This window comes from Falco peregrinus, chromosome 2 (assembly GCF_023634155.1).
Source record: "Falco peregrinus isolate bFalPer1 chromosome 2, bFalPer1.pri, whole genome shotgun sequence".
Classification (NCBI taxonomy): domain Eukaryota; kingdom Metazoa; phylum Chordata; class Aves; order Falconiformes; family Falconidae; genus Falco; species Falco peregrinus.
Genome location: NC_073722.1, coordinates 125,924,895 through 125,948,774, shown reverse-complemented (window position 1 = coordinate 125,948,774; position 23,880 = coordinate 125,924,895). Strand labels below are relative to the sequence as shown.

Genomic DNA, 23,880 nt, shown 5'->3' with positions numbered 1-23,880 from the left:
TGTAGCCCCCTCTCCGGGGGCATAGAGAATAGCGAGGCAACGCTAATGGTAGCGGCTTTATTAATAGCGAATGGGGGTCGGGGCCCTACCGCACCGCACGGGCCTGCCCTCCGCCCCCCCCGGCCCCGCCGGTGGGTGCAGCTGCTGGGACCCCCCGGCTTGGTAAGGCCCCTCAAGCTGACGCCCACCGTGCTGTGCCCCCCCGCGCCGGGGCCCGGTGCGGCTGCTGCGGGGGGTCGGGGGGCCTGCGGGCGGGCTGGGGCAGCCCCCGGCGCTGCGGGGGGGCTCCGGGGCCGCGGCCCCGCCTCAGCTGGTCCACCAAGGCCTCCGCCTCGGCGAAGCGCGCCGAGAGCCGCCCCAGCTGCTCCTTCAGGGCGCTGAAGTCCCGGTACAGCTCGTCCAGGGCCCCCGACAGCGATCGGATCCTGTGTGGGGGGAGAAGGGTGAGGACGCGGGACCCCTGCCAGAACCTCCCAGCCCCCCTCCCCGAGGGGCATCGCCGGTCCCCGCGGCCCCCTCACCTCCCGTAGTCGGGCAGCACGGTCTGGTGGTCGAAGAGCAGCAGGTTCCTCATCTGGGAGGTGATGGCAAACTTCCAGTTATCCAGCACCAGTGTCAGGTTGGCGCAGCCCTTCACCGGCACCTTCTGGGCTGCGGGGACCGGGGGGGGACAGGCTGGCCGGGGCAGGACCCCCCCAGTAGCCCAACTGCCGCAGGACCTCTGCCCCAGCACCCCTCCAGCATCACACCCAAGGGCAGCTGCCCGCTGTCAGGCAGAGGTCAGGTGGGGAAGCTCTGGCCCTGCCTGTACACGCACACTGGCCGCCCCTGCCTGGCGGGCAGGGGGTCCCCAGCGGTGGGGGCTTACCGTCCGCTCTGTCATCCCACACCACTGGCCGCGGCTTCAGCTTGGCGGCACAGCCCAGAGCCACAAGGAGCAGGAAGGGGAGAAGCCGCGACATGGCTCTGCTAGGGCAGAGCACAGTGAGAAGGGCCCCGGCTGCAGGCAGGAGGGAGCTGGGCCACCATGTCCCCAGGGTCCCCAAGACAGGGACCCCGAGGCCTGGGTGGCCATGGGGTGTCATGTTCCTGAGGCTGGGCACACGGGACCTGGTGCCACCGGAGCCCTGCCCACCTCCTACCTGTGCCGAGCTCCTGCCCGTGCAGATGCAGCAGCCACTGTCCCGGCTCTGCTGTCCCAGCTCTGGCTCCCCTGGCTCTGGCTCCCCGGGCTCTTGCTGTCCCAGCTCGGCTCCCCCAGCTCTGGCTCCGTGCGGCTCCTGCTTTTCCTTTTCAATGCGCTGGTCTGGCGCTGGGCCCGGCCGCACACAACTCCAATGCTGATTGCAAACAGACTGTCCGGCCGCAGTAGAGGCAGGAGACAGGGCACCGGGTGCCTGGTGATGGGGTGCAGCATCCCCCTGGCAGGGCGGAGTGTCCCAGCCCTGGCACGGCGCAGCCCCCGCACAGGAAGCATGGTGCTGGCTCTTTTTCAGGTGCTTTTATTTAACGTTACTTGCAGACCCTGTGCCCGGGTCAGTCCAGTCCAGGCACTGCACACTGCTGCAACCCCAAACACCAACAAACCAGGGGGGAAAAGCAAACTGCAGCCCGTGAGCCCCGCAGCAGGGCCGGGTGGCCGCTCTGCTAACACCAGTGGGATGAAGCCTATGGCAGAGCCCAGGCCGGCGCTCACCAGCAGCAGTGAGGGAGGCTGCCAGGCACAGGGATGCTGGGGGTCCCCGCCCCACTGCCTGGCTGAAGAAGACTGGGCAATGCTGTCCTGGCACAGGACGGGGCCTCACGCCTCACTCCTATGAGAGCAGGGGGCAGTGCCAGAACCAGTGCCCCAGGGGATGTAACCAAGACCTCAACCCGCAGCACCAGGGCAGGGGGTCTCCAGGATGGGGCAGCTGGTCAGAGGCCCCATGAGAGGGGGGGCCGAGCCAGCTGGGGCACTACAAGCATCTGCCTGCCCCCTCCCCAGCCCCAATAGTGCCCGGCGTGGGGTAGCCCCCAGCAAGGGTCTACAGGGGAGAGAGAGTGGCAAGAGCATGGCCTGACCCCTGGCTCCAGCCTGTGGACTGGCTCCCTTACCGAGACAGGACACGGCAGAAACGAGGTGGGTGCCCGAGTTACATGGCTCCCCCCAGCACTGCCTCGCTCCAAAGGAGGGGATAATCTGCTGCCTAAAGCGCCCCACATCTTCCCCAGGAGCCAAACCGCAATCTGTGGGGTGACACGGCACATGGAGGGGATGTCCCTTCCACAGCCCCTGTGGTGACCGGGCAGGTGCCCAGCCGGCAGCCACGCTGGTGCCAGCCCCAGTGCACACAGACGTGTGCTGAAGCATCTCTGCCACCAGAGAGGGAGGGAGCGTGGCTCGGTGCCATGCGCTGTGGGAGTGGTGCCAAGCTGAGAGCTGGCACATGCCCACCCCTTGCCCAGTGTCGAGGGGGGCCCCGTCTTGCTCTGGGAGCACTGCCAGCCTGGCAGAGCTGCCGTCTGGCCCAGCACAGTTAACAGGCGTCTGCACGCTCTGCCCGGGCCATTTAGTGCGAAAGCTGTCGGTACCCCGGCACCCACGGCTGGCAGCAGCGACCTGCATGGGCAGGGAAAGCAGAACAAAGCTGCATGCAGGGAGATGCCGAAGCTTCCCTGTCACCTCCGCTGTGCTGGGAAGCTGCTCTGGGCAGGCAAGTGGGCAGGGAGGGAGGTGGCCCAGCTGGCCTAAGCCCCCGGTGCTCACCCCGGAGCAGGCTAAGGCAGCAACTGGGGGTGGTGGGGGGACAGCCTGGCCTGGCTGGGCAAAGACTGAGGTTAAGCGTTGGTTTCCCAGGCTGGGGGCCAGTGTCAAGGTAAAGCCAGGGCGCCCGGCTCCTGCTGCGACTAGGGGCTGCCCCTGAAAGGGAGCAAAGAGTAAATGGGGGGTGGGGCTGGAGCCACCCCCTTGCCCGGCTCCACACCCCGGGGTGAGGCCTGACGGGGGGAAGCTGAAGGGAGGACAGGGAAGGGACAAGCACCACTCCTGCTGCTCGAGGGTTTGCTCTGTATTGGAGTCTGCCACCGTGCTGGTGTGGCTAGGTCCGGGGCAGGCTGCACATCTCGCAGTGGTCAGTGCCCGGCTGGTTCATGAAGGTGCAGTGCTGGCAGGCCCACATGGCTGCCGACACGGCATGTGTTGAGCCACCCATGGCACCGTACTCCTGTAGTCCTGAGATCTGGACACCGACTGTGCCTGCAAGAGAAAAGAGCCCAGTCAGAGCAGGGGGAAAGCACCGGGAACAGGCAGGGCCCCTGCCTAAACCCAGAGCAAGTTTTCTGTCCCACCCTTGGCAAAAGCCTCCCTGCTGAGATGCTGCCCTCGCCCCCAGGGCTGGCACCCTGGGGAGGCTCCCAGGGGGTGACAGATCCCAGCACCCCCCAGCTGGGCTCTGCAGCTCCCACACCGCAGCCCCGCTCGCTGCTCGGGACCAAGGAACAGCCCTCCTTCCATCCAAGCCTCCAGCAGCCTCTGCGGTGGCTTGAGATGCAGCCCCTGGCCAGCTTGGCCCAGCCTTGGCCTGAGGGAGAAGGGACTCCCCCCCCCCCCCCCCCAGCGGGACCCCCTCCCAGAGGGACCCCCTTTCTTACTGCAGAGCTGCTCGATGGTGGCCCACTGCTCTGATTTCTTCCAGGTCTGTGCAAGCTCCTCATTCTTGGTCCTCACAGCTTCCAGCAACAAGCTGATGCTGTCCTGAAAGCCAGAAGAGGGAAATCAGCACTGGACGCTCCTCTGGCACCCACCCAGGGTGGAGCTGTGACCCGGGAAGTGCCTCTTTGTCCTCCACCAGCCACAGCAAGACACAACTGTCTGCTGCTCCTTTCTAAAAGTCCCTTTGTGTTGCCCAGTGAAGTTCACAGGCAGGGAGCAATATGCAGTTTGTCTCTTCTGCTCCCCGCAGCATTCAGACACACCCCTAAACCCCAAATGCTTCCTCTTCCTCTGCTTAGAGGAGTTTATCACCTAACCAGGCTGCAGCCATGCTACCCTGAGTGGGAAAGCATGCCAGTGCTGCAGGCTGAGCCCAACTCCTTGGGGTGCCAACCCACCGTGCCGGAGCACCCCAGTGCCAGCCACGCACACAGCCCCGGCCTGATCTCCAGCTGCCCAGGGTCAGCCCGGCTGCCCTGCGCATGCGCAGTCCTCGGCACCCTCGAAGCCTCTGGCAAACACATGGTCCCCTCTGCTGGCGTGCTGCTCGCGGCGGGACGGTCCCGTGGTGCAGATGTGAGCTGAGGGACTGGGCAGCTGCCAAGCCCCCGGTGCCCGGCCAAGAGCGGCAGAACTGCGCAGCCAGGAACTTGTTGGCCTCACCAAGATTTGCAGGCTCTGATCTAGTTATCGTTACAACAGGAATTTCTGATTCTGAGATACTTTTAAAAATGTTTCCAGCTCTCAGAGCTGCAGCCAAGTTGGATCTGTCCGGACTGCAACTGTGCTCATAACCTCCACCCCCTCACTGCTCTCAGCAGTGTCTTGAGAGCGCTTGGTCTAGCTGGGGGCTTTGGTTTCACTTTTTAAATCTTCTACCACCAGCTCAGCCTGGAAGAAGGGCTGGCTCAGCTGCACAGCCTGCACCCAGCCGGGGGACATGCCTGGGAGTGGCAGGCTGGGTCGGTCAACTCCACAAATGTGACACCCCATGAGGAGCTCAAGGCCCTGGGGACAGTGACGCTGACACGACCTTTTCCTCCCCGTTACATACCCGCAGAGGCATGACCTCGTTTGTGACCAGGAAGAGAAGCAGATGGAAATCAGAAATGATGTCTAGGAAAATGGAGGAAGTATTTTGCGACAGGTACGTGGCCAAGCTGTGGAAGTCCTAGAGAGAAGGGACAATAATAAAGAGAAGTCACTTCTCCCCACATAACGACTTTATTTTCCTATTTGGATCCGCTAACAGATGCTGCAACATTCCTGTCTCTTTTGGGCATAGGTTGCATGTGCAGAGCCCTTCCCGAAGTAAGATCCCAGGTTGGCTGACCGACTTGAAGCAAACAGCTTCCAGAGAAAAGGATATTTGGGTCCACACTAGCTCTCCTAACCGAGCATCTGAACAACCCCAGCATGTACAGAACTGGTCTGAGACCCGAGAGATGCTGAGCAGTGGCCAGTCAGCTCAGCTCAAAGCCCAGTCCCTAAGGAAAAGAGGCAGATGAGGACAAAACAACCCCTTCTTCCCCATCCTGTCCTCTTTCCCTGCTCTTGAACCCAGGGCATCCTTGGCAAGGAGGATCAAAGCAGTTGTTGAGCAGCCACCCTCTCCCACTCTGCCAATGGAGCCCCAACAGGCAGAGACCCCTTTCTCATGATGACTTCTGGAGGAAGCCTTTGACATCTTTGGCACAGCTGCCTTAGAGAAACAGGCTGTTGCTGCTTTAAAGCAACTCGAGCCTTTTGTGTGCTGGCAACACCCAGCGAGTGCCTCGAGCTGTCCAGCAGCTGCCTCCGCTCAACTCTGAGGGCCTCTTCCAGTAAAAGGTCTCTGCATTTTAAACATCCATCCAGGAAGAGAAGTCAGTGCTCTTGGAGCTGGAGTAACAGACCCTAGTCCTGCTCCTGTCCACAGGGAGTAGCGGGTCCCATGTCATCACCGTGGGGCTAGAGCTGGTTCGGAGACACCAGCCCTGGCACAGAGGGGAGCCCTGGTCCCCATCACGGAGCAGGCGGCTGGCCAGCTGATCGGCACGCGGACACTGCTCTGTGCAGGAGGGTGTCTGGCAAGCGCCGGACTGAACAGCGCCGAGGTGACTTCAGGGCACAACCACAGCCGTCCCTTTGCAGATACTAGTACGTGCAAGGGAGACAGCCAGGCTATCTATATTAAACACAGCTTTGTTATGAATCGCTCCTTACCTGAGTTTCTCCCAGCACATCGCGGTTCTCGATGGGGAATGGATTTTGAGAAATAGAAAAAGTGTAGACTGGATCCTTGGGGAAAGTTGTAGTAATCTGAAAATCCAAGAAAGGACAATCAGAGTGCTGACAGCAGGCGAGGCAAGTGTGATACAGGAAGCAAGGCTCCCGATAGCTGAGAGCAGCCATGGCTACACGAGAGCTCAGGCAGGAAGACAGCAAAGCAATTACAGTGGGGATCTTCTGACAGCTTTTAACATTTAAAGTGATATTCCAATCAGCACACCCCTTAGCTCCTTGGAATTGTTTCTAACGAATCTGGAGGGAGGTGTACTAAGCTCATTTCTGGCAAGAGCACAGCATGATGCCGTGGAGAGCATCCCTCCCTGCAAAGGTCACCGGCACACCATAGCTCCCAGCACAGCTCTGCCCCGTGCCAGGCAGCTACTGCTGGGGCTGTCACCCTGGGGGTCACCCTAACACCAAGGGGTGACAGGGGAGAGAGTGGCCCCTGTTTCTGGCCACAGAGTAGCCAGGGGACCCTGCTGCTCTGTTCACGGCTGCAATGGGCGCCAAGGAAACACCTTTGCACTTGATTGAACAGTCACCCCACACCCTGGGTGCACTCGCCCTGCCTCCCCCCTGCACCCTGTGCTAACAGGACAGGGAACGGGGTAGTACAACATTGCATCCATGTTACTGAGCTCACAAGCCAGTGTCTGGGCCAGCTTCTGACACTTAAACCAGTCCTAATTCTGGGGGCTTTAAAGCTTTGGTGTCAGTTACTGACTGCCAGGCCCTGTCGGTGAGGCCCTTTGTAAGCAGAGATGCAGAAATACCGGCCAGAACAGTATTAACCGGTATAATGTCTTTTTGTTTTGTTTTGTTTTTTTTTAAAAAAGACAAAACACCACAGTGCAGAAATGCAGCTTTCTAGACTACTCCTAAACGCACGTTCCATCAACCTGTTTTCATCTTAATTACACCCCAGGTAGCCCAGAAACAGGTGCATTTACTACTTGAGTAATAAATACGCTCCAGCACTGCTGACTGGCACGGGACACCCAAGGGCCCCGCACAATGGGCCCGTTGTTCCGGACATGACATTCCTCCGTGCGAGTCAGACGTCCCAGCGTTGGCCCCAGTGCCGCTCTGATAAGCGATACACACAGCAGATAGCAAACGGGGAAGAAGGACAAGCCAGTGGAAGCCTCCAGGCTGCCAGCTTCCCCGCGCCCACGGGATGCTGCCTGTGCCAGGGGCAGCTGGACCAGACCAGTTGCTCAGGGTGGATTTAACAGTTATTGGCACCACCTCTAACTCCAGCAATATCATCTGTCATCCAAATTATTTGCTTTCCTGCCTTCCGCCCCGCTAACAGTTTCCTTTCAAGCCAAAGGGCAGAGCCGTGCCCTAGTGCCTGGCAGTGCTTGCTGACGGGCAGGCAGCAGCCCTGCTCCAGCTAAGCGACGCTGCAGCGTCAACTCCCTCTCTCAAGAAAAGGCATTTCTGTACAACCAACCTGGTCTGCTGAGTCACTAAAAGGAGATGGATTCTTAATTGCTGCTAAGAGACAGATAACTGGAGCTTTCTAATTAGCTCCCTGTGAGGTAGTGCCCGGCACACGTATTCCATGGGGCTGGCTGCTTCCCTGGCTGCGTGGCTTCGTGCCAGTTCGGAGCCGTGATAAGACACCAGGCAGTGCCTTCCTGGGAAGCAAGTGTGTTCCCTGGCACCACACTGATCCCAAGGAGCACTGCAACTACCGCAGAGTGCACTGCCTCCTGAACCTCTGTGCTAGAAATGCCTGGCAGCAGAGGGGAAAGGAGAAAGAAAGAAAATCTTGTCTTATGAATCACCTCCAACGTGAATTTTAGAGGAGGCTGAAGAACTTCACTCCGCCCTGACCATCTCCTGCTGAAAGCAAACAAGTGCAACGAATACTTACGTCTATGATTAGGTACTCAACAGGCAGTGGGCGAGCCAGCTGTGTGATCTCATTGCCAAACTTGTCTATGTCCTGAAAGAAGAAAAAGTCTTATTATTCCTCAGCATGAAAGTGGCATGAAGCCTAAGGGATCCTGCCCTGGAGATGTCCATGCAGGAGCCCATGGATCCATAGCTCTGGCAGAGCACTAAGGGTGTACAGAAGTACCCACTCGTATGTGGCTGGGTGCTGCAGAGCTGCCCAGTTCTGTACCCAGTCCCTGCAGCTCCTTGGGGCTAGAGATCTAACTGCATAAGCCAGGACCTGTTTCCTCGTGAGCCAAGGGAGTGCATGGTCACAAGCCACCTCGGTCTTGTTCACCTCAGTCATCACCACTGGAGAGGTGCCTAGCATTACCCAAGAAACGTAAATGCCATTTAAGCGGCAGTACTGTCTTAAAAGGGAGGAACAGTGCCACATCTGTCTTCTTAGCAAAGGCAAACCTGACTTTCTGCAAAACCAGCCACGAGTCTCTCATCCAACTCTCGCTTGGGAATTGGAAATCCAGGCACTTCCACATACGCAGACCTGAAGAGCCAGCATATCACAATGCATAAACCTGTTTTGCTTTGCCAGACGAATTGAACATAAAGTTTAATTATGGAGAAAAACGGCCAGCATATGTTCATTAATCATAAAATGACAATTAGACGTGATTTATGTCAAACATGCCGAGTTCAAACACAGCTTCAGAAATAAATTCATGAGAACTGACACTTTTCATTAAAGATTCTGTAAGAGGGGGTTGTATTTTCTACCTAAATCATCACTTAACATGTTATAAATCATTCATGGAGCCCCATATAAATCATATGCCCATAATTTCCAATCAGGGACCTTACATTAAAGTTTACATTTACTGAGCTCTCCAAAGTCCCAGTGGCTGGAGGCAGACCCAGAGCTGCCGCATGCCAGCGGAACCATCACCCCGACACCTCGGTGGCTTTGGGGGACCTCAGTGAAAGGCCATGACCCTCACTCCTCCAGCAGGTCCCCCGTGGGGCTTTGAGCCACATTCCTGGGGCCCAGCCAGCGAGCACCATGCATCAGGATGAGCTCCCCACAGCTGACACCCTCGTATTTTCTCCTGGAGTACGCCACTCCCCTGCTATCAGCATTTCTCGGTTACGCTAGTATTTACACAGCACAAATATGCAGTGTGGCAGCCAGCACCCCGCTCTCACGCTCTGCTCACCCAGTACACCCAGACGGACATCGCCCGAGCAGGCTCCGGCACGCTGCTTCCCTCCAGGCAGCAGCCCCCCTTCCCGAGCCCCCTCCCCAAGCATCCTCAGTCCCTCAGAATGGTTCCCTTTGTAAAAAATCTACCTTCCAGTCTTTGAAGCTCCTTTTAAAAGCAATTCTGATAAGGATCTTTTCTCCTTGAACATGACAGGTTGTTGGCCCTGTGGTTATTTCAGCAACACGCCTGGTGGCTTGTGGCCTCAGATCTCTCTGGCTCTGACAGGAGCAGGAGGAGACATGGAGCCTTTTCAGGGAGATCACAGGACCTGAAAGCTAACCTGCTTCTAGATCTCGGTGATACCACAAGAGTCAGGAATCAAATCCAATCAGACTGAAGCAGCTTCCCAAACACAATCCTGCCCCTGCAAGAAAGAACCTGCAACAACTCACACATAATTAGCCCATCTGGAATTAATTTTCAAATCTAATTAAGTTCTAATATGCAGAGACATTTTTCCAGCACCTGTTCACTTTAATCTCTGCCTCTGGGGATTTCCATGTTAAATGCCTTCTTTTTAATGTCATGCTGCTGAGGCCTTCAAGACATGCACTACACTGTTACTACCAAACTGGAACCTCGTGCCCCCTGAGTTGAGGACATGTCCCAACCCTGTCCCGCCCCAGACAGAAAAGCCCCCTACCCAATGTCGGCACTCTTCTCCAACCCCCATGCACCATTTTATTAGGCAATTACATTTTAAAGGCCTTAACAAATGTCAAGCTGGGAGAATTGCTGGGAGAAAGACATCTCCATCCCGAACGCAGCAGTTGCTGGGGCCCCAGCAGCGCCTCTCGGCACATTATTGCTGCAGCACCAGAGCCCAAGACCCTCAAAGCCATGAATGCCCAGCAGCAACCGCTCCACAGGGAGGCCAGGAAAGAGTTAACAAAGGCGCAAGTATTTGGCTTCTGGGAAAAAAAAAAAAAAAAAAAAAAAAAATCAAGCAGCAAGGCCTGGAGGATCTGGACAATGAATCATCCCAAAGACAGGAGCAAACTCGAGATTGCATTAGGCGCTGCGATTAGAGCCTTTCAAACCACTGTTTGGAGGCAGAAGCTGCAAACGGATGAGGTCAAACAGGGAAAAGGATGGTGCTCCTGCGGGGAGCGTGGCTGGCTGTGTCGCACACCTCTGCGGCACTGGGGACAGCTGCAGCAGGAAAGGCTTCTGGGTGGCCTCAGCGTTTTCAGTGCAGGGTGGGAGCAGCAGCCACATGAGGAGCCCAGGCGGCTGTCAGCCAGGAGGGAGGCTGCAGCTCCGTGTCCCAGGGCTGGACGGCCGTTAGCATCCCATGCTGTTAGTCTTCCCCACGGGTTCGCTCTGCTGAAGGTACCGTAGGAGCTGAGCAGCTGTCCGTCCCTTCCGTGTGCTAACAAAGCCAACCAAACCTTGCTCTTCCCTCTGCTGATTTCCAAGAGCCTTACCAGGCAGTCCTGCCCCCTTGCACAGATGAAGCAGATGACGCAGAGAAATGAAGTGACTTTTGTAAGAGTGATAGGTCAGTGAGAGTTGAAACCCTTCTCAGGAGACTCTTCATGAGCTAATCAAGCATTCTCCTCCCCAGAGCAGCTGGGACATTTAAGGCTAAGAAGGCTTTTCCAGTCCAACATGAACCCTTGGTAGGAGGCCAGCCAAGGGAAGTCCTCTGCTGTTAGTGAAAACTCCTCGCAGCCTGGCTGTCGTGTCTCCCCAGGAAAGAGGATTTCAAAGTGAACAGGCTGGAACAATGCGTGCCACAGTGGGGACAGCCCGGCTCAGAGGTCCTGATCGGCTCTAGTAAAAGCAGCGCCCTGGCTCAGGGCTCTCCCAGGGCTGGACGGGACCACACTTAACAGATGACAAGCCAAGCCAAGCCTCTGCTGCTGTACACGCACAAAGCGCAGGACTCTGGGAGGGCAAAGGGCTCTTTCACAACACTGGTGCCATTGTAAAGGGCTTTCACCTTACACTGTCCCAGAGAAACTCTGGGGGAATACTAAGGCAGCTGTAAAATGCAGTTCATTGCAAGGATGACATCTTCGTGTTTGCACTGAGCTGACAAATACCTGCGATAAGAGACAAAGCCAGCCAGTCCCAAAATCCAATTATTCAAGTGTTTCAAATGGCTGTTAAACACAGCAATCTCTTTCCCCCATTCGGTAGGAGGTTGAGATGCCCGTGAAGTTAACAGTGGAGCAGAGCACGCAGCTCTGCAGGGAGCAGCTGGGCAATGCTGCAGCACTGCAAAGTTACAGGCTCAGCAGCCTGGCAGCTGAGAGCTGGGCGCAGGCAGGCAGCAGGCAGGGGGTGCAGGCAGCCCAACAGGGGGGATCACACACAGCTGGTACACTGGGCACCACCTGCAAGCAACTTCAGTTCTGAATAATCAACCCACGGTTTGGAAGATACGTTCTCAGTGAAATCAAAATCAATACAGTTATTTTATAGAACTAGATGGACAAAGGAGACTACACGAGGGCAGAAGGCATGGAATGGAAAATGCCTCAGTGTAACGTTCAGATAGGCTCTCCCTCACCCAGCTGAGAAACCGGGTGAAGTTGCCATTGCAACATCATCGTCTTTACTCACAGAGAGCAGTTACCCCAGCCTGTGTGTCTGTGTCTTGACAAGAGCGACTCCTTCATGAGTTCAGTTGCACTGAACTCACCAAGCAGCACGTGCCGGTTGTGCAACGTTCGAATTGGAAACAGCACTGCACTGTGATGCTTCACAGGCAACCCGGGAGGCCAAGGGGGATGTTGTCTTCCTTCTGGCTGATCTTACCTGGGGAGGCATCTCAGAGCAAAGTAACTTGTACTTATGGTCCCCAAAGCCCTCAACTTTCACGCTAGAACAGAACTCTTAAGCCTTCATGAGCCAGGAAAGCAACGGCCGCATGTAGAAAGTGCATACTGCCAATTCCACTGGGGTGGTTCCTCTAAGCAGCAGGGCTAGTGGCCAACATAAAGAGAATGGTAAAGAAATACAGAAATCACAAAGCTAGAGGCTCAGGAAAAACGCCTCGCCTCCTGAGGCAGGACAGTGCTGGTGCCATCAGATTTCCATGGAAGAAAAGCCCATCTATGCTAACACACCATGGAGGTGAGTCACGTTCAGGCAGCAACAGCTGCAGCCCCAGGGGACGTGGTAGCCCCTGCTCCCACTCCACAAACACAAAATATGGTGCAAGGCGTGGAACAGCAGCTTGCTGACCAAAGACAGCCGTTCCGCTCTTTCCAGGCGCCTCTTCACCCGTGCAGGGAAGCCCCTGAGGCTGCAGCTCTCCCGCCTGCAGCACGGGTCCTCACTCTGCCTTGCGCCTGTAGCATGATCAATCCAGAAGCATTTTCTAACAGTCATTGCTGAAATAACAACACCTACTGCCAGTGGAGGTTCAAGGCACCTCCTCTGAACAACATGACTCAAGTACAGTTGCTGCCTTGCGCTTGATGCACACAGCGGTGCCTTTTCCTGTTTGCAAAGCCAAAGGTGAATCTGTGTTACCCTGCTGCAGACAGCTACAAGAGTTCAATAGATTTTTGCCTTGCATCTGGATGCACAGTTGTTCTATAAATACATCCATACTACACAAACGTTGGCCTTCTGGTTCTCATCCAATTAGAATAAATTTCTATAGTTCCTTTCATCCTAAAGGGCTTTTCAAATGAATGCTTGCATATTACATAGAAACGTATATATGGACATTTCTCTCTACCAGTGATAGCTTCTCAGTCCGAGACAAAATGCAGGAACTATCAAAAGTGCAGCTTTCCACCCAAAGCTAGCTGGTGGGGCAGCACAGACAGGAACCCCTCCCAGTGAGGACTGGGGACAAAGCTGCTCAGCTCCTGCATTTTCAGCAAAGGGGGAGCAGGGGATGGGACCACGAAGCAGCTGCCCTCTGCCACCAGGCCAAGCACTGGACTCCTGCTCCTTGTACTGTATTTAACCACCGCTTTGACACCATTGTTGTCACCAACCCAGTAACTATGAGGTAGTGTCTCTGACCTCAAGCCTTGCACATTTAATGAGACCCCAAAGGTTTTCAAAGCCAGGAGTGACTAAGCTTTCCATTGATTTAAGAACATTCCAAAAACATTAAGAGATCCTACAGCCAAACACGTTTAAGGCTGAAGGACAATTACACCCGCCAGAGCAGTCCTCAAGCCTTCCTTGAGCACATCATGAAAAAGGCAATTACGGATAGAAGTTATAAAACATATGAAATAAGCTGCAGCCCGACCCAGTGAATCAGTGGTTCATGGAAATTTCCACAGAAGGCTGGAGCCATCAGTTAGCATTTTGTTTATCTCCCTGCTTCAGATTACGAAGGGGAGCGAAGACCTTATGGGAACACCCACCAGCTTCCTGCTACTCCGAACACCCAGGGTGGCCCACATGTGGGACACAGACCTACGGGACCTCCTGCAAGGCTGCACCCTGACTGTGGCACAGCACGGGCTCCTCCAGAGCAGGGCCGCAGCACGCCAGGAGATGATCTCATCTTCACATCCAGGGCCAAGCCTTGCACAATCCAGCTCTGCTGTATCTAAATCGGACCTGGCTTATCAGCTCCTAAGAGCAAGCTGTCTGTGTGCTAAGCAAAGAGGCACAGATTCCATCCACCTTTCCTCTCAAGCACTGAATTTAGCCCAGTGGTGTTCCTCACGCTCAGATGGTGTCAAGAGAGGCCAGCAGTTCAGCGTTAAGGGCTGGAGGAGGAAGATGGAGCCTCACAGGCCAATTCACCAGGCGAGCACCTCCCGATCGCAGGTTCAGAGCATTTTGACCAGCTCCATTTCTGTCGCTGGTGCACAAGACGCTCATTTTAGCTATCTTGAATGAAGGTAGCTTTGCTTATCCTATGCTCCTTAATGGACACAGCTTTAATACAGGCAGCAGGAATGCTGCAGGCTGAGCGGGCTGTGAATATCAGACACAGACAAGAATGAGATAACTAACTTAGGTGATGGATAGCTAATTAGTTGGCAAGCAGTGCCATTAATTAATTCCTCTGTCCTTGCTCATGGGGCACCAACATACTCACATGTGAGAAGCGGCACTACTAGCCTCCGCAGAGGTCCCGTCCCCAAATTACTAACTCGGCCCTGCAGAGAACAGGGGGGCTGAAGATCTCCAGAAACAAGCGTCAAGGGAATAATGACAGTCCATTCATCACTAACAGGCTGTACCGAAAACTGCAACAGCAGTGCTCTTGCACAACACTTCAAGTAACAGTATTTTGGATCTGCTCTGGATGCATGCATCCTGCAGTGCTCCTCAGAACCATTTTTGGAGCTCGCTGTCTGACCTGAGAACTGGACCAGGGCACAGGCAGCAAACCCCAGTACTGCAGAGGAAAGCTGGGGGCACACTCCGGTCCCACCCTTGCTCTGAAAACCCTCGCACCTTCCTTTTGTTGTAGAGAAGCATGAACAAGGCTCTGTCTTCTCTTGCTGCATGAACTATGCTATCTTCTGCTGCATCTGCTGCCCAGTTGGTGCCTGTAAGCCTGTCATACACGAGCAAATCCTTGGCGCCGCGTAAGGAACCCACTGTTTTCACCACACCATTTGTGCTAGCACACATCACATGGCTGTGCAGCGGAGGAAGCTGAACTCGGCTGGGGATTAAAATCAACAGAGAAGCATAGCAAATACTGCCAACAAATACGGAAGAGGAGGTGAATTTAGAGCACTTGCTATGGGCTTTCAGTGGATCACTGCAGACCTCATTTAGAAGCTGGATAGCCAATGGCTACTGCTGCACTGGAAACCACGGCAGCACGTTTATGAGGCGGAAACGGAGCTTATGCAATTACTTTGCAGACATGTGGTGAACGGTTACTACTGAAAATAGTTCAGAGCTCAAAGACATCCTTTCCTGAGCTGGCCGTACCGATTTCCAGACACACGGCAGAGCTGGTTTTGCAGCTCCCCCCTGACGCCAGGCACACAGCCCTTACCTTATAGAACACATCAGGCACATACTGCTCACTGCTGGACTCCTTGGCATAGCCCAGCTCCGGTGCGTCTCGGCAGGGCAGCAAACACTCATCTCGAACCAGTGCCATGCACTGATTCGAGACCTGGTACCCCTCAAAGTGGACCTGGTTGTCGGGACCACCTGGAAGAGAAGAGGCTGGTTAAAAAATCCCATACACGAGCGATTCGCCCAGTGTAACTCAAGAGGGGCACGACCCATAAAAGCAACATTAAACACAGCAGTCTTGCTAACAGTGAAGAATGGCGAGATGAAACTGCTGGTGCTGCTGCATGGGAAGTACTTCTAGGCAAGAATCTACCTCTAAGCTCTACATTTATTTAGTTAGTAACACGCATTTTCATGGCTAGCCTAACAGGACAGAGCCCTGGGGTGACAGCGAGAGTGCTTTGCCAGGAGCTTAAAGGGGGCGAAGCTGCCCTTTCAGAAGGCTCCTGATAGCATCACCCTCCCACTACCCTGCGGGTATCTTCTCTCTTTCAAAACAAAAACCAGACGTGCAGCTCCTGTGACCCTGTTTCATTTCCCAGGAACCATGAGCTGTAGATTCAGGGTTGGTCACCTAGTAATGTCAGACATAAGAAGAAAAAGTGTAATGGATGGCTTGGTGGAAATCTGACATGGAAAGTGGAAATTAAGATCCTGGCTCACTGATAGATCACATGCTTGGCGCTTTAATTTGGATAATGTAAGCAACATCAGGTCATATGTCATTAGAATACAACTGGAAAGAGAAGATACAGACAGATGGTAGGAAAACATTACTACTTCCAAACTAGGAATTCAGGAGGGGATAGGAATTAATCCATGTAGAGGATTTAAAGGCAAAGTTGATGCAAACTATCCAAAGACATTTATACAACACAAAAGGAAGGAATCAAGTGTTTAAATAGAAACCTGATGGGCTGATTTAACAGAAAAGAATGAAATTATCTGGAGCAGAAAAGAGGAAATATTAGTTTTCTACCCTTTGATCTCTACCCTCAATCACTCATTGCTCCAGAACAAACACTCCTAGAAATTAAACATAGACCAAGACACCGGGAAGGCCTGAACAAAGGCAGCCATCATTTTCTCAGTAAAACACTTTGTTAAAAAAAACAACCACCAGAAACAAATAATAATTAAAAAAAAAATAAAAAGAGTGAGCAAGATACATATTTATCTTTAATGAAAAGGTGGATGCGTTTAGCAGTCTGGAATGTGCAGGCAGCTGTCTGATTGCATGGGCCTGTTAACCAAAAGAGAGCGCTTTCATTGAAAAAGGCTCCGGCAACACTTACAAAACCTGGGCTCAGAGGCAGCAATGTAATATCACACTTTCAGTTTTTGCATTGGATGCTATTTAGAAGTCATGTGCTTTTTTCATTGTGTTAAATAGACCCAGAACCCAGCATATCTGCTCCAGGGAAATTTTAAATGAATACATGTGTCATCCCATGGAGAACAGCAGACTGAACTTCTAACGCTACAACTCTCCCCGCACATGCCAACGTCTCCCCTCACAGCCCGGGCAGCACAGAGTGTTCCGCAGTGCCTCTGGAGACTTGCTGTGAAAATGGCTAAAATCAGAGGTGACAAAGCAAAGCATTTTGCAGGCTTCTCTGTTTTATTCAGGCAAACAAAAAATGTTTCCATGCATGGAAGAGCACAGCATCCTACGTAAGGGTTTCCCTGACAGCAACACAAGGGAGATAAAGGTCCCTCCTTTACACTGAACCAGCCAGAGGAACTTTCAGGATCCGCATTGCTGTGGCTCTGCACTGCCGCTGTCAGGCAACAGAACTTGGAGCTTAAAGATTCAGAACAGAAAAGCAAGCAGCAGTTATTCCCCTGGCTGCAGGCAAAAAATGCTTTCTGGATCAGAGAGGTGGATGCTCCAGGTCTGAGCCTCAATTATGTTTCCTGCAGGGGACAGGATAAATAATTGTAGAGAAGATAGCATAAAGAATGAAAAAGTGTTTTACTTGATGGAGCAAGAAAAAAAGCCTTGTTAAACAGGACAGATGGGGACCAGAATGTCTGACTTCTTCTGGCAGGGCCACATATTCTTCTTCTATTAACAAGAGATAATTCACGTGTAACCCTGAGAGCCGGGGCAAGCAGAGGCCAGTTTATACCTGTAGCCACAACTGTGACAAACTTGGATCCAAAATGACCATCTGGAGAAAGGCGACAGATGTTGGGCTGTTGGTTCTGAAAGTTTCCAGCTGTGATGCACTCTTCTGCACTTAGATAATAAGTGTCCTGAGGGAAGAGCAGAAATGTCAATAAAAAGGACAATGAGATGTGGCCTAGACCTATTTCCCTGGTCTGCAGCCAAAGAAAACTACCAATACCCTAGTAAAACATGCTTTCGTAGCAAGCTGCTGCAGAGACTGGGAAAAGAATGAGACATGTCAGCTCCCCAGCCCTGAGCCTGGCCCTCGCCAGAAGGATAGTCCCACTTCTAGTTCCACCCACCTTTACACACCTTTGTGTGTGTGTGTGTGTGTGTGTGTGTGTGTGTGTTAACAGGGTTTCATTTTCCAACTAGGGATATCACTGATTTTAGAATTACAGGAAGCTGAGCAGGTCAAAGTTTGAGCCACGTATGTCTCAGAAAGCCCAGCCCTCAGGAAAACCCTCTGAGTCAACTTTTGCTCACTGACTTTGCACCTCACACCACCCCATTCCCTCCACTCTACTAAATTTTCTTAAACCACGAGCACCATTTTCTTAAAGCAGAATGGGTGAAGGACTGCAGGCAGCTTTGCATACTACCTAAACAGCTTCAAACCCTTAATACTGCTCTTCAAGCTCCAGCTCCTTTTCCTTCAGAAGCTTTTGAAAAACCCCATTTCACAAGAATTCCAGTTCCAGTGTCACCTCCAGCCCTGTGCTGCCCTGGCTCAGTACTCTGCCTGACACAGCCGGTGTTTATGTGATTACACAAACCCTCAGCACCAGCAGCTGTAGTTAGCTGCACGCTTGAATCTCACCTTGTTCCTGCTGTATCGAACAGTCCCTTTCCGTGTGTCTTCAGAGACCAGATCAGTAAATATCCAGCCAACCTATGAAGAAGTGTTATGAAGAAAGCTGCTTTAAGTAAAAAAAAAACCAACAAACAACCACAAAAAAAAAAACCAAACCCAAACCAGAAGAGAGCTTATACATTTTCTCCTAGCAGGACAAGATGTTCTTGGCTCCTTGCACGGCCTTGCTGTATGCTGCCTGAAGGAAATGGCTCTCCCAGCTGTGCCGGGCTCATTTGAATCCGATTTCCAGGAGCAGCATGCCAGCTGGCCGGCCGGGGGCACCTGCAGCTTTATGTTTCACTATGGAATATTTTTTCATGGAAAGATCTGGAGGCTGCAAGAGGCCTCTCAGCCGCTACCTCCTCCCACCAACAGCAAAAAGCATTTCCTATTGAGCATTCAGAGCAAAGCAGCATCGGGAACGCCAGCAGATGACAAAGCAGCTCACATGATCTCATTTTGAAGCCCGCAGCCACTAGTTAAGATAAAGCTCATATGTTCCCACTGGAGTATGATTCATTCCAAATCGGTCTGCTCCGATCCAAAAACCTACATTCCTGCTTTCTGCATTGTTTGCACATAGGAGTATAGCCGTGTACACACACACACCGCTGTGTGAACCCTTCTACACACATGTGCTGAAACCAGCTCTGATCAGCCCCTCGTGACCGGCTCCTGCAGCGTTAACCCTTCAGAGGAAGAACCGCTGATTCAGATTCCTAGCAGAGCCCAGACAGACAAAAATCTGCAACCAGCAGTAAGTTACGTGTTAAGTCATATTGATTAAAAATATCTGATGTGAGAAGCAGAGGAAAAGCATGGAAATAAATAACACACACAGAAGCTTTGCCTCAGACACTGGCAAAAGGCTAAAGATCTTATCTTCAGAGAACAAAAGGCCTCACCACAGATGTTTATAGTCTACTGTACGGAGTTTTCTGATTTGCGTTTTCTTTAGCAAGTCAAATCTTGTTTGTGTACATCTCATTCCTGGCATCCACACAATACCAAAAGATTTCCCAAACCAGAAAATATCAGTACAGGTTTGAGAGATGTCAGCAGACCCGTGGATCCCAATACCCGTGTGTCCCGATCGGATGACTGGTAGGCTGTGGGCGTGACGGGGACAGAGGACTGAGGCTCAGCTGCTGGGGGACCTGCACCTCTAAACCAACACACTGATTAACTCGCTGCAGCCTGCCTCAGTGACATCAATAGACAAGACCCCACACAGGAGAATAAAAAATGAGCAGGAGCCTCTGCTCCTGGAAGTGGAGCACAGATTCTGTCAAAAGGAAGAACAAACTCGGAAGGCAACTCCAGCTACATCTGTGCCAAATTAGCACTCACCGGGGAGATGCTACCAGGAACGGCTCCTGTCGGAGGAGAAATAAAGGGAAAATCATGTTTCTGCTTCTTTGCTACTCCCTTTGATGTCACTCATGACAGAGGACTGCTGACTTCAGCCGCACAGCCCTGCTAGATGCTTGTGCTCAGGAAAACGCTCTCATTTTGTTTTTCATACCTGAAAGCATAAGAGCTACCAACACTTCAGCTAGATCTCAGGTATGCCCAAACGGTCTTGGATAACCCCATGGAGCTGAAGAGAACATCCAATGATTTTCTTCATCACCATACAAAGACTCATGAGACCTGACAACATCCTAACCTTTCTCAGCCCCAGCTTTGCAGCGATCTCATCCACAACCTCAGCTTTTGGGTCTTCCAGGATCTCCAGGCTGTTCTGTGTACCAATCTGCAGCAAAGAAAAACTTACTAGTAAGACAGAACAGGAAAAAACAGAGCACACTTAGCCACTGTCAGGAGTGAGGCAGAGGTCTAGGTTTCCACTTCAGCATTACCCCTGGCCAGTTTCACCCCAGAGACCTCCTCCACCCACAGACCCAACCTGTCAGAGCTCTTCAGCTAAGTTTGCGAACTACGGCAGGGTTTATGAATGAAAGACTCAGCATTTACAAACAGGCCATTGCTGTTTCTGAGCACTTTGGAAAAGGGCAGAGATTATATAATTTTTTCAAAGCTCTGTGTTCAACCTGCCAGTTTTGTACCGCTGTTTCACTTGTTTGAATCTCCGAGCAGCTGAGAGGCAGAAATCCAGTGAATCCAAGAGCCCACGCCCAGGCCTTCCACCGCGCTCTGGAAAACACGACTCCATCTGGGTGGCGTTTCAGAGGCAAGCTTTCTTGTGTGGGGAAATGCCGTGTCAAGCACAGCAGAGACTGCTTGCCAGGAGAGCAAAAGCCTCCTCTGCTTTTACTGTGCACAACTAGAAGCGTATCAACTTCCAAAGCAGGGGCTTAACAGCGATACCAAAACAAGAGAGGGCATGGCTCTGACTTATGAAAGGCTCACAGTTCTGCTCTCTCACACACATACACACTCCCAAAGATTCATTTTTTCTTTTTCCACTGACAAATCTGTTGCATTTAACTCTAGAAACCCAGCAGAAATCGTACAGAGGAAGAAAACATACGACCTGCCATGGTATGTTTATATACATAGCGTCTGCACTTAGAAAAGTGACTGATCAGTGGCAAAGAAGCCAGCAAGCAAACTGAGCTTCAAGCTGAGCCTTGTGCTGTGGGCAGAGTGGCTTTTCGCATTTGCCATCTCCATTTTCAGCTCTCCGACACCGAACGCGGCTCTTGGGTTGCCCCGGAGGCCGGGCTCGGTGGGACCCACTTGGCGGCCGCCTCCCGGGAGGGCTCGGCCGCGCTGAGCGCCGTACGGTGCCGTGCACCATCTAGCGGGGGCTCCAGCCGCGCCGAGCACCAAATTCTCCCTCGGCTTCTTGATCAACGTAGCAGACTTCGTATTTGTCTCATTAAGCGGCTTAAATTTTCCCAGACAGTGGATAAGAAATAGAAGCCAGGACTGCAACTTTTTTTCCTAGTACAGAATTTGTTTTCAAGCTGTTCTGTACCACAGCCTTGGAAATCCAGTAATCAAGGAAACATGAAAAGTGAAATCCACTGTTATGAAGTCGCTCTCGCTTTAAATCACCTGATGTAATGTAACGTACAGGTAATGTAATGTTACACTGATGTAAAAGAAAGTGTAAAAATAACAAAAAGCATATCTGGGGTCTTAAAATTCTTTCAGTGGCAATAACTGACAGGGACATTACAGACATAAATCACATCATCTTTTTCACAGGATCATTTTCCTGACAGAGCTGCAGTCAGAAATACTGCATGAGGTTTCCCAAACAAAAATTCATTTCCATGTTCCCCGGTTATGAGTCGACACTGACACCACGGCACCCAGCTTTTACCTGTGGGGGTTCATAGATGGCAGCAACCTCTGCCCGGATCCCCAGAGGGATGTCTTTGTGCTCTGTGTACCGGCCATATAGGTACCCAAGATGCTGGTTTCCCGTCTTCCGCCAGAAGTCTAGGAAGCGATCTGCAATTGTGTGGTTCTCAAACATGATGTTGTCAACATGCCTGTATTTCTGTTTGACAAAGTTAAGCGTCAGGCCATCCTCGACTACGTCCGTTCACTTTGCCTATCGCCAATACCTTCCCAGCTGCCTAGGACACACACCGCCACTTTACAGCTGAACCCTGCCAAAGCAGGGGCAGGGAAGGCTAGCTGGCTCCCTCCCTCTCCCCCTGCTGCAGCTTCTCCCTTCAGTAGCTGCTGCCCAGCAAGGAGAACCCACCATGGGCTGGAGCGTGCGGAAGCACTGAGCACCCCCAGCACCCCATTAGCTTGGCTTCTTTACTAGGGCACTTACCCCAAAAACCTTTGCAACTAAAAAAGACACTGAAATTTAAAAGGAAATTAGAAGAAACAGTGGGTGGCCTTTTGGATCCAGTGAGGAAAAAGAGCAGAGATTCAGCATTAGTGGTGCCAGCTCAGATGTCCTCCACATTACAAGGAAACTGCTGAACCAGATACATTTTGGAAGTCCTTTTCTGCAAGAACTGAAGACCTTAACAGCCATTTCCCTGACAGCTGCCAATACGCAAAGGCTTCCTGCTCCAAGTTGGCTGTTCTTGAAGTCATCTCTCCAAAAATAAAAGTCAAGTCAAGTCCCTTCTCAGCTTTAAGCACAAGGGCTCCTGCGAGCTCCATCTCACCTGTCTATTGAGAGTGATGGCACTTGGCTGACACTTTGTGCAAATGCCTTCCGGCCAAGGAGGGTGCCCTTCACAGCCCGATTTGATCTTACAGCTGATGTTTTCCAGGGCAACAAATTTCCCTCTGCAAGAAGGAAAAGAGAAGGCTGTTGTTACCACAGTAAATGCTTTTGGGTCTCAAGAAAAACAACCCAGTGCCCAGAAATATCATAGAGGAAGCAGGGCAGAGGGGACATGGTGGCACGGATACTTTGCCTCTTCAGAGGATCTCCAAGTGCCCTGCAAACGCTGGGGGATGCTCCACTCCTGTGGTCTCCAAGTAACCTCCACTGCCCACTTAGCAAGGGAGGTGAAGAGGCCAACATGTGGTCCCCGACTTAGCTCCAAAGCAGATATTCGAGCAAGAGCAAAGACAGAACTCGGGAGACCCTGCTTAAATAATTTATGCAGCACGTGGGAAGCAAGAGATTATACTACTAGGGCAAACTGGAGCTCCCTTCATGTGCACAAAGCTTCCTGCAAAGGGAAGTCCCCTTCAAATGGAAGTATTATGGACTTGAGCTGCATCTCACAAAAGCATTTAAAAAATCCCAACGGCATTTAGGAATAGGAGGGAGAAGGTCACACCTCTGCATAACTTATCTAAAGGAGCTGCATTTCAGAACACAGTGGGTTCCCTGACATCACTGAAAGGGACTTTAGATCCTTCACTGAACACGTGCACCACAGCAAGGCACAGAGAAATAAATACTCCTTTCAGTGCTTCCTATCTGCTTGGCATTTATCTGGCTGGCGCCACCACAGCACCCTCCGCCCCATCACAGGGCAGGATGCCTTATTTTCCAGTTTGCAGGCGGTGAACTACAGCACCATAACAAGAAGGGATTGCACTAAGAACACACGGAGTGTGGGACAGAGCAGGATCAGGCCCTGAGGAATGTTAGCCTCATCTTTCTGTTCTATTCATGTTTGTAGGTGAGAAAAGCCGTTGGTCAAGAAAAGCTCCCCAGCTCCACCACAGTGTCAGTGCCTCTCCACAAGGTTTGAGACGCAGGCCTGGAGCTTGGTACAATTAGGAAACCTCTTTCCTTCCATCTGGCCTTCTCCCTGCACCAGTAGTGTTTCCTGGAAGCAATTACACTGCCACAGGAAAAACAGAAAACAAACAAACAAACAAAAAAAAGTCATATTTAAAATTTTTTCCTGCCTTTTTTTTAACTTGTTGCTTTCTCCTCTGTTTGCCATTCAATAGCTGCATCCAACACTATTCTGGTGACATCTGGTGACCTTTATTCGTATTTTAAAAAAGAAGCTATAACTACATTCCTTTAAACACAGAGATTTTCTTACTTGTCTGCCCCTCCGGTCAGCTTCCTGATGTAGGCATGGAACGACATATGCTTCACAGGAGGTTCCAGATGGTTTAAATAATCCTCATCAAAAGGCTGCCAAAAACACCACACAAAGAAAAGCCAGGTCAGACACCTGTCTGATAATACACCGATCGCTAAACAAATGGACATTCTAGAGTCAACCCCACTGGCTCTCAATGTGGAAACAATCAAGAAAATTTAGGCATTTCCAAGGCAGCTACTACTGTGATAGAAACAGTGGGGCTTTACAACAGCAAGTTTTATTATCTC

The 23,880-nt window shown here is 52.3% G+C and overlaps 2 protein-coding genes across 4 annotated transcripts in view; both read right to left on the bottom strand.

Moving 5' to 3' along the window:
- Positions 1–43: 43 nt before the first annotated feature.
- LOC129783766 (uncharacterized) lies at positions 44–2,890 on the bottom strand. Of its 2 annotated transcripts, none has more exons than XM_055795058.1 (4): positions 1,143–2,890; positions 869–969; positions 522–651; positions 44–425 (listed from the first exon to the last, which is right to left on the bottom strand). In XM_055795058.1, exons 1-4 carry the CDS (start codon positions 1,475–1,477, stop codon positions 173–175), a joined length of 819 nt encoding a protein of 272 aa, XP_055651033.1. In that variant the 5' UTR covers positions 1,478–2,890; the 3' UTR covers positions 44–172. The 2 variants fall into 2 exon arrangements, with proteins under 2 accessions (XP_055651033.1, XP_055651034.1); XM_055795059.1 differs by having other exon boundaries at positions 869–966.
- A 145-nt stretch (positions 2,891–3,035) lies between these two features.
- Positions 3,036–23,880, bottom strand: part of NPLOC4 (NPL4 homolog, ubiquitin recognition factor) — a 29,287-nt gene continuing 8,442 nt past the window's right edge. The window contains exons 6-17 of one of the 2 annotated variants that reach the window (XM_055795056.1): positions 23,588–23,682; positions 22,238–22,361; positions 21,427–21,606; positions 19,801–19,887; positions 18,096–18,167; positions 17,235–17,361; positions 15,077–15,237; positions 7,848–7,919; positions 5,900–5,995; positions 4,749–4,865; positions 3,634–3,736; positions 3,036–3,238 (exon numbers count right to left, since the gene is read on the bottom strand). In XM_055795056.1, coding sequence (XP_055651031.1) covers positions 3,081–3,238; positions 3,634–3,736; positions 4,749–4,865; positions 5,900–5,995; positions 7,848–7,919; positions 15,077–15,237; positions 17,235–17,361; positions 18,096–18,167; positions 19,801–19,887; positions 21,427–21,606; positions 22,238–22,361; positions 23,588–23,682 — 1,392 coding nt within the window. In that variant the 3' untranslated portion in view covers positions 3,036–3,080. The remainder of the gene's footprint in view (positions 3,239–3,633; positions 3,737–4,748; positions 4,866–5,899; positions 5,996–7,847; positions 7,920–15,076; positions 15,238–17,234; positions 17,362–18,095; positions 18,168–19,800; positions 19,888–21,426; positions 21,607–22,237; positions 22,362–23,587; positions 23,683–23,880) is intronic. The other variant, XM_055795057.1, reaches the window with a different exon arrangement.

Excerpts from the sequence above, each read along its gene's own strand:
- LOC129783766 (XM_055795058.1), bottom strand. The coding sequence starts at position 1,477 with ATGCTTCCTGTGCGGGGGCTGCGCCGTGCCAGGGCTGGGACACTCCGC. Across the intron at positions 970-1,142 it reads CGGGCAGGAGCTCGGCACAG|CAGAGCCATGTCGCGGCTTC; the intron begins GTAGGAGGTGGG and ends GCTCTGCCCTAG. Across the intron at positions 426-521 it reads GTGCTGCCCGACTACGGGAG|GATCCGATCGCTGTCGGGGG; the intron begins GTGAGGGGGCCG and ends CCCCCCACACAG.